The following is a 13250-nucleotide window of genomic DNA, read 5'->3' as shown; positions in this document are numbered from 1 at the left end:
CTCCGCCTCTCCCATGTGGCCCCCCCAGCCCTGAAGGGGCGCGTCCGTCACAACTACGTGCTCCGGTTGGGGTAGGGAGAGGGATCTCCGCTGACCCAATCGCGGTCCGTGAGCCACCACTGCAACTGTTTTGCAGTGCCCTCCGATATCAAGACATGGTCGGAGAAATTGCCCTGATGCTGGGCCCACTGAAACTTCAGGTCCCACTGCAGGGCCCGCATCCGCCACCTGGCGTGATGCACCAGAAGGATGCAGGAGGCCATCAGCCCCAGAAGCCGCAGCGTCAACCTGACCGAGACTCGGGATAACGGCTAAAAGATCGGAATCATAGCCTGAATATCCCGAACCCGCTGTTCGGGAGGATAAACCCGAAACTGCGCTGAGTCTAGAACCGCTCCAATGAAGAGGAGCTTCTGAAAGGGACACAGGTGTGACTTCGGCACATTGATGGAGAACCCCAGCAGGTGCAGGACGTCGGCCATAGTCAGGAGGTGGCTGGCGACTGTCTGGGGCGAGCCCGCCTTCAACAACCAGTCGTCGAGGTAGGGGAAGACTGAAACCCCTAACTTGCGCAGATGAGCTGCGACCACCGCCATCATTTTCGTGAACACCCGTGGGGCACTGGCAAGGCTGAAGGGGAGCACGGTAAACTGAAAGTGCTCGTGGCCTACCGTGAACCGCAGGTAACGCCGATGGGCCGGCAGGACGGGGATATGAAAATAAGGGTTCTGCAAGTCCCATGCTACCATCCAGTTTCCTGAGTCCAGGTCAGCTAGGACTTGAGCTAGTGTCAGCATATAGAACTTCTCCTGCCAGAGGAAGCCGTTGACGTTCCGCAGGTCCAAAATAGGGCGTAGGCCCCCTTTGCCCTTCTTGGGTACCAGAAAGTAGTGGGACTAACAACCACACCCTACTTCTGGCCCAGGAACGCGCTCGATGGCCCCCTTGGCCAAGAGGGCTGCAACTTCCTCTCTGAGAAGTGCCAAGTGATCCGCCGACACGCGGTGGTACTGCAGTGGCATGGCTGGAGGGGTCGTCTCGAAGGGGAGGGAATAGCCCCTTCGGACGATTTGCAGCACCCACCTGTTCGATGTAACAGTGCGACAGTGGCGGTGGTGATGGCGATCCCTTCCCCCCACTGGCGTCACATGGGCCTGAAAGCTCGGACTAGGAAGGTTTTGAGGCGGATTCTGCAGGGGCAGGTGTAGACTGGCCGCGCCATTGTCCCCGACCGCCGACACAGCGGTTTCAACGTACGCCACAGCGCTGGACGGTAGTCTGCGGTCCGTGGCTGGCTGCAAGTGTAGGGGCGCCCCTTCATTGGCCACTAAAGGAGCGAAAGGCAGCCGATGGCTTGTGCTGGGCCGAGAGGCCCAAGGACTTAGCCGTAGCCCTCGAGTCCTTAAAGCGCTCAAGCGCATGGTCTGCCTTGTCGCCAAAGAGGCAACGGCCATCAAACGGCATGTCCATAAGAGTGTTCTGGACATCAGCCGAGAAGTTGGCGGACCTCAACCAGGTGTGGCGACAAAATCGCCACCGTCGTTGCCATCGCTTTGCCCAGTGAGTCCGTGGTATCCAGCCCACACCGGATGGGGTACCATGACGCATCTCGACCCTCCGCAAGGCCTTGGGTGAGTTTAGTGCGGCCCTCCTCCAGACATTGTGGCAGCACGTCCGCAACAGTGTCCCACAAAGAGTGGGTGTAGCGGCACACGTGGCATGCATTGTTGACTGATCGCAATCCCAAAGTCAGGGATGAGAATACTTTCTTCCCGTACTGCTCATACCTCTTGGATTCCCGATCGGGAAGAGCCGTCGGGAACGCGGTCTGGGACTTAGGGGCGTGGATGACCAGGCTCTCGGGGGTGGGGTGGGTGGACAGGAAAGCAGGGTCACCCGGAGCCGGGCGGTGGCGTCTGGCCACGTTCCTATCTACAGGCTGACCTGTAGCGGGACTGGATCAGGTGCCCAGAAGACCGTCAGACAAGGCCTCATTAAACAGCAGCAGAGGCTCGGCCGAGCTTGCCTGCGGTTTAAGGACCTCAGTGAGGAGGTTAGTCCTCATGGCCGCGACGGGGAGCTCAAGGTGCAAGGCGTTGGCTGCCCGCATCAACACCACACTATAAGCAGCCCCCTCGTCCGTAGCCACGGTAGGAGGGGAGACAAAACCAGTGTCTGGCGAGATGTCCAGACCACTGGAGTCCCCTAGCTCACCTGACCAGCCCTGATAAGACTGGCACTCCTGTGCTAGAGGGTCTTCAAACCCCTCCCAATCCCCCTCACCACCCATCTCCTGAGACTCAGGACCAAAGGATGGGGCCGGGTGATAAAAGTAGAAATCTCCCATCGGCGTCGAACGGCGCCGGTCCGACGCCGGACCCGAATCGAGGGAGGGATCGGGGCGCCGGGGGCGACACCCTAGGGACCGACGCCGGCGAGGTCGTGAGGTCGACCGATGGCGACTCGGATCTGGAACCGGATCCTGCGGGAGCCTGCGGCGCCGGGACCGAAGTCACCGCCGGCGTCGGGACCGAAGTCACCGCCGGCGTCGGGACCGAAGCACCCGACGGCGTCGGGGCCGAAGCACCTGACCCGCTGGGACTCCCAGTCGGGGCCGCAGAGCTCGAAGGCGCCGCTGAGCCCGACGGAGGAGTGAGCGACCTCATGGCCGTGAGGAAGGCCTCGATCTCCGACATCGCGTGCTGCCCAGGGACCGTCGAGTATGAAGCAGGCCGCGACGCTTAGACGGTGTCGCCCGAACCCCCGGCCGCGTCACGCGAGCGTCGGGGGGGGGGGAGTCGGAAGAGCGTTGACGTCTCTTCGACTTCTTGTGCTTACCTGAGGAGCCTGAAGACCGTGGACTACTCCCGGAGCCATGGTGGCTCCGACCCCGCGACCGGTCGCTCGACCTCCTCGCGGACCGGGACCTCGAGCGGTGCAGGGCCGACTGCCGGAGCTCGAGCCGCTTGCGGGACCGCTCCCGCCTAGCCTTAGACGTCAGGGCTCGACAGTCAAAGTAGGCCTTGTCGTCGTAGTCGAGGCCTAGGCAATGAAGACATCGGCGATGGGGGTCGGTAACCGACATCAGTCGGCGCAGGGTTTGAACCCGGGCATCCCTACCGGCACCGTCGGAGTCGTACAGACTTAAAAGTAGATCAAAAATGATCGAAAAAGTTTAGTCAAAAATTGACTAAGGGTACCACTTTTTCCGGATCGGCACTTGCTGGCGCGAAAAACAGAAGAACTGACGTCGGCGCGCGAGGGCGGCGTCTAAGTACTCCAGCGATGCCATTCCGGCGGCCACGACGCCGACGACTGATGCGGAGCCGCAGACGACGCGTAAGGGTACAGCTACGCAAAAGTTTCCGGATCCAGTCTGACGCCTGCGGATATTCTAAGGTAAGGAATCTAATACTAACCTGTTTCTTTCAGATACTGTATTACTGTGTGCATTCCTAGTTAGTGTCTGAGTCAATGCAGAGTGGTAAAACATAGGGCTGCGCTTGTTAAGGAGATTCTAATGGTTCATCTCAAAGAGTGCAGGTTAGAAGTCAGTGGGGACGTTAGGAATGTCAGTCTGCCTGCATTGCGTGAGTTGTAACTTACTACCTACGCAAATGTGTGTTTCCGTTTCTATTTTGCCTGCTTTTTTTGGGAGGTGAAGGGGTACTCTTATCTTCGGAGTGCATGGTGCTTATTAAGCATATTCTGTTAATTTGACTTTTTTTACATTCCTTTTCTTTCCTCGTTTATTCGATTATCTTTTTGTCCTTTCCTTTGCATTGTACATCACCCTTTCCTTTATTTTCTTTCATTTCCTTTCAACCTGTATGTCTTCTGTTTGCTATTTTTTCAGCTTTTCCTCGTAGCTAGTACTACGCATTATTTGTCTATGTCTCAAATGAATGTCTCGCTCATACCTTCCCGTGCAAACGACAGCAGTGTTTGAGATCAGAGTTGACATGTATTGGAAATGTGTTTTATAAAGCTAACCAGTCTTTCTGCTCCTCCAACACAAACTTCTACTTCTTACTATAACGTATGGAGGGGGGTGGTTATACATGATGCTCTTTCTTAAATGCTGGCTACAAGTCAAGCAATAGTCTGCACAGTGAGCTTCTATCAGAACAGGAACGCTTGGTCAATTTTCCTGATATCCTTGGCCTTAGAACTAGCCTGTTTCTAATCAAATCTGTATTATTCTATGGTATGCCTCCTGGACATTTTAAGCTGAATCACTGAACCTTTTTGGCAAGCTAAAGGTTGAGTTGAACACTTGATCCGGTTACATTTTTTAAAAATTAAACAGAAAGTCATCCTGTTTTCATGTAAAAGCTTTTGTCTGTCTGTGCTTTTAAGAGTGATATTGCTCGAAAGGCATCTTGTGATATTCTGTTGAAGGTAGGCAATCGGACTAGGTGCATAAAGCAATTTGGAGTTTGGAATTTGGAGATTTAAATTTTTCGCGACACAGGTGTTTAGAACTGTTAGAAGCAGTGTTCTGGTAATTGAAAAACACTCGGAGCACCACAGAAGAAAGATGTGTGGTCAATATGGAAGTCAATGGTTCAACATTGCTTTTTTACCATAAACAATCTATACAAACACCCACCTCACAACTTTGCCATCTATTAGGAATATTGGGTCTTAGCCTTTGATCACAAACAACTTTCCTCATTTCTTCAACACACGGATCCGACTGTACAAGATCATAGTAAGGTAACTGGTATTCTTCATGAATTCCTGCAAAGTAAAAGCATCTCTTGATTTAGCTGTCATAAATAAAAAAGAGAATGTATAAGCAAACAAATAAGTAATGAGTGAACGAGTATACATAAAGTGTGTAATATGGTCCAATGATGACATCAGTGTCGAAGGCATGATAAATCACATGACCTAAGTCTGGGTGGTTTTTAAGTGTCATAGGGACCTCAAAATAGCTTTTCTGGGCTATCATGCACGTTACCGATTATTTCTTATATTTCGTTTACTCTGGTGCAGATAGTCTGTAAATGTGTATTTAAACAGGGAAATGTTTATTGAAAATGGTGAGTAAAATACTATGCAATGCACTTTGGTGGTCTTGCAGTAAAAGGAGAAAACTTTCCAATATGGAGTTCAGAGTCTGAGTAAAAACATTTTTGGGTAATAACAAAAACACACTGAGTAGCAGCAAGAGACTTTGGACGAGGGCTAACGAATACGTTATTTACCTTCTATCTTATATGGTAGAGACCAGATCTAGATGCAGATTCCTTACTTTTGAATTATCTCCAGTCACCAGATTGGATTCGGAAACTTTTCTACAGCTGTACCTTTCTGCGCGTCGGTAGAGCCTAACAATCGATTCTTAGACGACATCGCCCACCGAATGTGATGTAGATAGAGCCCATATAAGCCCTCCCTCGATGTGCTGATGTCCGTTTCTTCTGAGACTACTTCCCACTCTAAAACGCAGAGCCACGTCTAGGAACTGCTATGGAAACAGTGTGCATAACGAACAAGTTACTTACTTTTGGTAACGTTTTTTCTGGTGGATACAGTATCTGCATGTGGATTCCTCACCTTGTGAATATCCCTGCGCCAGAAACATTCGGAAACTTTTGTAGCTCTCCACGCTGACGAGGTCGTAGACGACGTCACAAGGGCACGACTCCGCTCGCGACCTTGCTGATGTCACTGGACCCATAAGAGAGCCTCGTCGGCCTGATGACGTCAGTTCCGCCCTTTTTTCCGTGCTCCCGAGGCACACGGACGGACCAACATAAATAGGTACAGTATACACAGTATTCAAACCAACACACAGTGTGAAATCAATGCAAAAAGCATTAACAATTAAACATTTCCATTGGAAGAAACAACCATGACATAACAAGATTGCAGGTATAGAAGAGTGGACAAACGGGGAGGCGGGAGGGTCAGTGAGGAATCCACAGGCAGATACTGTATCCACCAGAAAAAGCGTTAACGAAGGTAAGTAACTTGTTCTTCTGATGGTTACATCTGCCAGTGGATTCCTCACCTTGTGAATAGAATCCCACAGCAGTCCCCACTCCCGGAGGAGGGTGTCCACTCCCCTATGCCAAGAAATCCTGAAGGGCAGAACACGCAAAGTGACCATCCCTACTCACTTTGGAATATAAGCAGTAATGCTTCGCGAAAGTGTGGAGGGAGGCCCAAGTTGCCACTCTACAAATGTACTCTACAGGTACACCCCTAGACAAAGCAGAAGTAGAAGACTTTGCTCTAGTAGAAAGGGCTCTTATACCCTCTGGAGGTTCCTTACCAGCCAGGGCATAGCAGATCTTGATACACAAGATAATCCATCTGGAAAGTGCGCTTGTGCACCGCTCTTCCTTTCCTGCAGCCAGCAAATCCAACAAAGAGCTTGTCGTCCAAACAATAGTCTTTAGTCCTATCGAGGTAAAAGCTCACCGCCCTCTTAGGGTCCAGACTGTAAAGCCGCTCCTCCTCCTTGGAAGGGTGAGGGGGAGGATAGAAGAAAGAAAGGGTAATGTACTGCCCTAGATGGAAAGGAGTTATCACCTTAGGCAGAAAAGCAGCCCTGGTCCTGAGTACCATTCTTTCAGCATGAATGGTCCAGAATGGGGGTTTCGAACTCAGAGCTTGTAGCTCACTTACCCTCCTTGCAGAGGTAATTGCAACAAGAAAAACAGTCTTAAAAGACAGTATTTTCATGGGACACTTGTGCAAAGGTTCAAAAGGTGAACCCATCGAGAATGTTTAAACAAGATTTAAGTCCCATTGAGGCACAATAAATGGAGTAGGAGGAAATTTGTTAGTAAGACCCTTAATAAAACGTAAAACAATAGGTGACTTAACAAAGACGGCTGGTCCAGCAAACAAAGGAATGCCGACCAGGCCAATAAATAACCTTTTACAGTAGCCACAGCAAAACCCTGCTGGGCTAGAGAAAGAGCAAACTTAAGTATGTTGGATAAACGGGCCCTTAAGGGATCAATAGATTTTCTTTCCACACCATGAAACAAATTTGGCCCACCTGTAAGAATAAATTGACTTGGTGGAATGCCACCAGGCCGATAAAATAACATCCACCACATCAGGCGGGAGAGAGAAAGAATTCAGATTGCCCCGTTCAATCTCCAGGCATGAAGGTGTAAGCTCTGGAGATGGGGGTGTAGAACCTGCCTCTGCGACTGCGAGAGGAGGTCTGCCCTGAGAGGGAGAAGGAGCGGCGGGCACGAGAAGAGGTGGAGAAGATCTGTGTACCACACCCTTCTTGGCCAATCCGGGGCGATAAATATAACTTGGTCCCGGTCTTGGCGAATCTTCCTCAGAACCAGAGGAATTAAGGGTATGGGAGGAAACGCGTAAAGGAGTTGTGAGCCCCAACTCAACTGAAACACGTCCTCCGACGCTCCCCACATCGGACACTGGAGACTGCAGAGTGGCGGGCAGTGAGCTTTCGAGAGTGGCAAACAGGTCCACCCGAGGAATTCCCCACGTCCGGAAGACGTGACGAACCACCTCCGGATGAAGCCTCCACTTGTGGTCTGCAGAGAACTGCCGACTGAGACTGTCTGCACATACTTTCAGAACTCCGGCCAGATGATTTGCCATCAGACAAATCTGATGGTCCTGAACGCAGGACCAAAGTCGCAGAGCCTCTCTGCAGAGACATTGCGACCCCACTCCTCCCTGCTTGTTGCCATACCACATCGCGGTAGTGTTGTCCGTCAGGACTTGCACTGACTTACCACGATGGGAAGGGAGGAAGGCCTTGAGAGCCAAATGTATCGCCCGCAACTCTAGAAGGTTGATATGAAGCAACCTCTCCTCTGGAGACCAAAGACCCTTGATCTCTAGATCCCCCAGATGAGCACCCCACCCTAGAGTGGATGCATCCGTAATCACTGTGGCCACCGATGGAGGAAGAAGATGGAAGGGCTTTCCTTGAGACAGATTGCCCTCCACGCTCCACCAAGACAGATCAGCAGCAGCCTCTCTGGAGATCCTGATCGACTCCCTGAGATCGTTGTGTTGATACCACTGCCTGCGGAGGCACCATTGGAGCGCCCTCATGTACCAGCGTGCATGGTTGACCAACAGAATGCAAGAAGCAAACAGACTGAGCAGGCAAAGGACCTTCAGGACTGGAACAACCGCTCCATTGTAAAACAAGGGAATCATTTCCTGAATGTCGAGAATCCTTTGAGGTGGAGGGAATCCTCGACAGACAGTAGTATCCAGTACTGCCCCTATTAATAGGTTGTGCTGAGAGGGTACCAGGTGAGACTTGGGCACATTTATCGAGAAACCCAATCTGTACAACAGATGGGTTGTTACTTGCAGATGATGACAAACCCTCTCTGGAGACTCTGCTTTGATGAGCCAGTCGTCCAGATAGGGGAAAACTGGAATCCCCGATCTTCTGAGATGAGCTGCCACCACTGCCATCACCTTGTTGAAGACTCGAGGTGCAGTAGTAAGTCCAAATGGAAGGACCGCAAACTGATAATGTTGCGACCCTACCGTGGAACGGAGATACTTCCTTTACGACTTCAGGATCGGGATATGAAAATACGCGTCCTGCAAGTCGATCAACACCATCCAGTCCTCTTGCTGCAGCGCTTGAAGAACCTGTGCCAGGGTGAGCATCTTGAACTTTTCTTGCTTCAGAAAAAGATTCAAGATCCTGAGATCCAGGATTGGACATAACCTGCCATCCTTCTTGGGCATCAGGGAATACCGGGAGTAGCATCCCAGACCCCTTTCCTGCTCTGGAACCACCTCTATCGAGCCTTTTCTCAACAAAGTCAGGACTTCTTCCTGTAGGAGAAGAAGGTGGTCCTCCGAGCAAGCCCCTTGGCAAGGAGGGTAATTTGGAGGAAATTCCCGAAAGGGAAGAGCATACCCATTTTCTACAAGATCTAGAACCCAAAGGTCCGAAGTGACTGATTCCCAATCATGTAGAAAATGGGTAAGCCGACCCCCGACAGGACCAGCATGATCCAGAATGCTTAATCTAGGGCTGCTTTGCTGTGGTAAGAGGGGGAGAGGTAGAGGAGGAGGAGGAGGAGGAGGAGGGCTGACGACCTCGTGGGCGACCTCTGTTCCTGCCCCTATAAGATTTATATAGGGTGTTCTGCTGCTGCTGCTGAGGCTGCTTGTAGGTCCGAAAGGACGACCTTTCAAAGCCCCTGTACCTTCAATAAGAAGAACCCCTAGACGGTGTCTCAAGCCCCAGAGACTTAGCCGTAGCCTTGCTATCCCTAAACCTCTCCAAGGCTGCATCCGCCTTCTTTCCAAAGAGACCTGACAGTCAAATGGAAGGTCCAAAAGAGTTGCCTGGACATCTTGCGAAAATTCAGAAGATTTAAGCCATGCATTCCTCCTAGATGCACCCGAAGACCCCATTATCCTCTGGCTACAGAGTCCGCTGTATCAAGTCCACTCTGAATCACCTGCTTTGCAGCTGCCTGAGAGTCAGACAAGACTTCATCAAAGTGCTTTCTGTCTTCCTCTGACAACTTTGGGGCCAATTAACTTGCAGAATCCATTTAAGTATGGATATACCTGCCCAAAAGGCAAGTCGCATTGGTGGATTTGAGAGCCATAGAAGCTGATGAAAATACCTTTTTAGCAGTCTGATCCAGTCTCTTAGACTCTCTATCACCAGGAGTCTGCGGAAAAGCTCCAGCTGAGCATGCAGCTTGAATAACCAAACTCTCAGGCGCAGGATGAGAAGATAAAAACTCCGGATCATCTGGAGCCATCCTATATCGCCTGGCAACTGACCTCGAAACTGCAGGAGCAGAAAAGGGTTTTTGCCAAACATCCAAAATTGGCTCTGTAATAACTTCATTAAATGGACGCAAAGGCTCAATGACTGTAGAAGGAGAATGAAGCACCTCCTTCAGAATATTAGACTTCAATTCTGTTGTAGGGAGTTGCAAGTCCAAAAGTTCAGCAGCCTTACGAATTACAACATGGTAAGGAACCACATCCTTGGAAGGAACATAAGAAGGAGGTGAAAGTTGCCATTCTGAAGATAGTTACAAACCACTTTCATCTCTTAGATCTTCAAAAAGGTCTTCAGACTCACGATGCTCTCCTTCCTCCATCTCTTTTTCTATATAATGCTGATCCTCCAACAACCTTTTTGCCTCACGTCTGGACCTCACCTTCGGGGCCAACTGAGTCATACACGGATCAGACGGATTCGGATTCGGAACCGGCATCGAACTCGGATCCAGCGGCGCCTTCGAAGTCGAGGGAGGCTGCGCTGACGGCGGCGGAGATGGAGGAATCAACGTTGGCATTGACGTTCTCGGCGCCGTAAAATGCCATGAAGGAGCGGCAGGTAGAAATGGCATGAACGGAGCTGGAGCATAAGCTTGTGGTACTCCCACATTGAATGCCATAGGACCCATGGGAAACGAAGGTGCACCAGAGGGGTACATTGCCCTCGCAAAGACTCCCTACATCGCATTAAGGTAATGCGTTGGATCTTGCCCTGGACCAGGAAATGGAGAGTACTCGCCTGGCATAGGCATAGGAGTCATCGGATTCGACCCTGCCGGCGCCGACGGTGTATCCACCGGAGTCGATGGCCTTTCAGGTACAGGCACCTTGTCCCACAGGAACTAAAGAATGCTCCGAAGAAGGAGAAGGATTCGGTGCCGGAGAAGGATTCGGTGCCGGTGACTGCTCCGCAGACCGCGCCGGTGACTGCGCCAGTTAATCCACTGGAGCAATAACTCTCACCGGGGATGGAGAGGGAGATATATAGTCCTTCCAATGTCGAGGATCCTTCGAGGTCGACGACTGAGCTTCCGCCGATCGGAGCAGAGAGTCATGCCTCGTCTTCTTATGTTTCTTGGACTTTGAAACATGACCGGACGTCGACTTCGACTCTGATCCCGATCTCAACCTCGACCTGGCCTTCGATTTCCTCCGACCTCTCTTCTCTTTACGAACGTTCGCCATTAACAGCTTGGCTTCCCTTTCTTTCAGAGCCTTCGGGTTCATCTTCCTGCAGGAAGAACAATCCTCGACATCATGGTCCCATGACAAACACCATACACAATCGTCGTGTGGATCGGTTATGGACATATGTCCACCTCACTCCCTGCAAGGCTTAAAACTTGATTTTCTCGACGACATCTTTGAGAAGAGAGAAAAAGAGAGAACAGGAAACAACTGGAAACACAAAGTAACAAGCTACGGAGAGTCCCAAAAACCGTTGGCATCGACGGCGCGGAAAAAAGAAAACTGACATCACGCTGTCGAGGCTCTTTTCTGGGTCCAGTGACGTCAGCAAGGTCGCAGGCGTAGTCGTGCCTTTGTGACATCATCTACGTCCTTGTTGGCGTGCAGAGCTACAAAAGATTCCGAATGTTGCTGGGGCAGGGGATATTCACAAGGTGAGGAATCCACTGGCAGATGTATCCATCAGAAAAGAACGCTCTTTTTGGAAAATGTTTACATTTATGTTGTCTCCTTTTATCATTGAAAGGCACAAGAGTGCATAGAAAGAATCTGGAAAGAAAATAAGAATCAGTTTGCAGAGCGGGAAGATGAGTGGGGCAGTAAGGAATCTACAGCTAGATCTTCTCTCCATCAGACAAGGAGTTACCAAAGGTAAGTAACTTATTGATCTGATAGAGATGTCTAGTTGTGGATTTCTTACCTTTGAATGAGATAGCCACACAATATCATTACCAGAGGGGAGTCTGCAAACCGATCCCACAAAGCTCCTGACTAGGCTCTCCAATCTGATATAAGAAAAAGAAGAGAAACAGACCGGCTGACAGGAAGGGAGGTGAGGAAGAAGACATCCCACCAGAAACATTGTGTAAAACCCTGTACGGAACTGAAATCCACAACTGAACAAAACAAGCATTGGCATAGCCAATAGGTCTCGGCTTTGGGACCTTATAAGTATTTAATAATGCAGCACAATATCCTTGGTGCATCAACATCAAGGGTTGCATGGCTAAACACTTATAATATCCCAAAGGCGCGACCTATTGGCTATGCCAATGCTTGTTCATATGATGTGTTTTCTGTTATACCATTGGAATTGTGTATCACAGAACGTTGATAGTAAGCTTCTTCTGTTTGCAAAGATATATAATGCACTGTATTTGAGATGTAACCAAGACCTTCTTGGGTGCACTTATTGAGCAAACTCCAAGTTAATGTGTTTATTTACTCCGTACTAATATTGTAGGAGAATGCTTACCATATTCATTGAAGGCAGGCTTCATGACAATGTTTATAGTGATTTATACTTATAATAATTTCATAGCAGTTTTAAAGGCAGTCTTTATGATTTTATAATTATTTTACGATTGACTGAGAAATAATTGATTTGACTAACCATTTGCCTTTTTGCTTGCTGCAATGGTATCTACATTTTAAATAAACCTTCATGGTTTGTAAATTAATCTTGTCCTGTACTTTTAACTCTTTAATTCTAAACTGCAGTCACTACAGCACATCTAAAACTAGTTGTAAGCTGATATGGGACTTTTTTGACGAACTACAAACATAAAAAGTGAAAGTTTGACCAAAGGCAACTACCGATGTAAAATATTACCTGGCCAAATTATGTGAATACAAAGTAGCAGAGATGACGCACCACCGCTAAAATACATTCATAGCAGAAGTTGATGCAGATAACAAATAGCACTAATGACCCTAATTTATGTACTTAAATGCAACGTATTTGTATTTTAATAATGTTGAATTGTATGCGGAAATGTGCGTCCTTGAAAGATTCATATGCAAAAAAAAAATCATAGTTTAGCCTTATTCAGAAACTTCTGCAAAACATTATGAGTGCAAAATATGCCCTCGCAAATAAGCACTACCAGGCTGCACCCAATCCTAATACAGCACAAGAAAGGGCAGGAGGGAGACAACACCACATCTGCACAATTTAGAGCAGATAAATAATGTATGCTCCTACCCCAGCACAATTTATGCAGTCCATTCCTTTGTGCTCCGCACTTTGCCAATTATTTCAGAAGCATGAGTTATTGATGTCCGACGGCTCCATTCTGGGAGTCCCTGTTATCAAGTGAGCACTGCATTCAGAAGGAAGGTTCCTGAAGCCCGTGTGGTTCCACAACACAACAGATGGCTTTCGAGAAGTGCTGCGGTGTAAGCCTGTCACGCGCCAACAATTCCAATGACCTCTGGCTCCAACTGGGACCTACCAAAGCAGCAAATCAGGGGCCCGTGCTCTGCTTTGAGACATG

The 13250-nt window shown here is 49.4% G+C and overlaps 1 protein-coding gene across 2 annotated transcripts in view; it reads right to left on the bottom strand.

Annotated features, from left to right (window-relative positions):
• LOC147722897 (TGF-beta receptor type-1-like) overlaps positions 1-13250 on the bottom strand; it is a 1593949-nt gene that overhangs the window by 162067 nt on the left and 1418632 nt on the right. Inside the window, exon 8 of one of the 2 annotated variants that reach the window (XM_086965305.1) lies at positions 4613-4743. The exons of the other annotated variant lie outside the window; for it this stretch is intronic. Coding sequence (XP_086821431.1) covers positions 4613-4743 — 131 coding nt within the window. The remainder of the gene's footprint in view (positions 1-4612; positions 4744-13250) is intronic. 2 annotated transcript variants of the gene reach the window in all.

This window comes from Lissotriton vulgaris, chromosome 4_1 (genome assembly GCF_964263255.1).
Source record: "Lissotriton vulgaris chromosome 4_1, aLisVul1.2, whole genome shotgun sequence".
NCBI lineage: Eukaryota > Metazoa > Chordata > Amphibia > Caudata > Salamandridae > Lissotriton > Lissotriton vulgaris.
The sequence above is the reverse complement of the archived record's forward strand: the minus strand, read 5'-3'. Positions and strand labels throughout refer to the sequence as shown.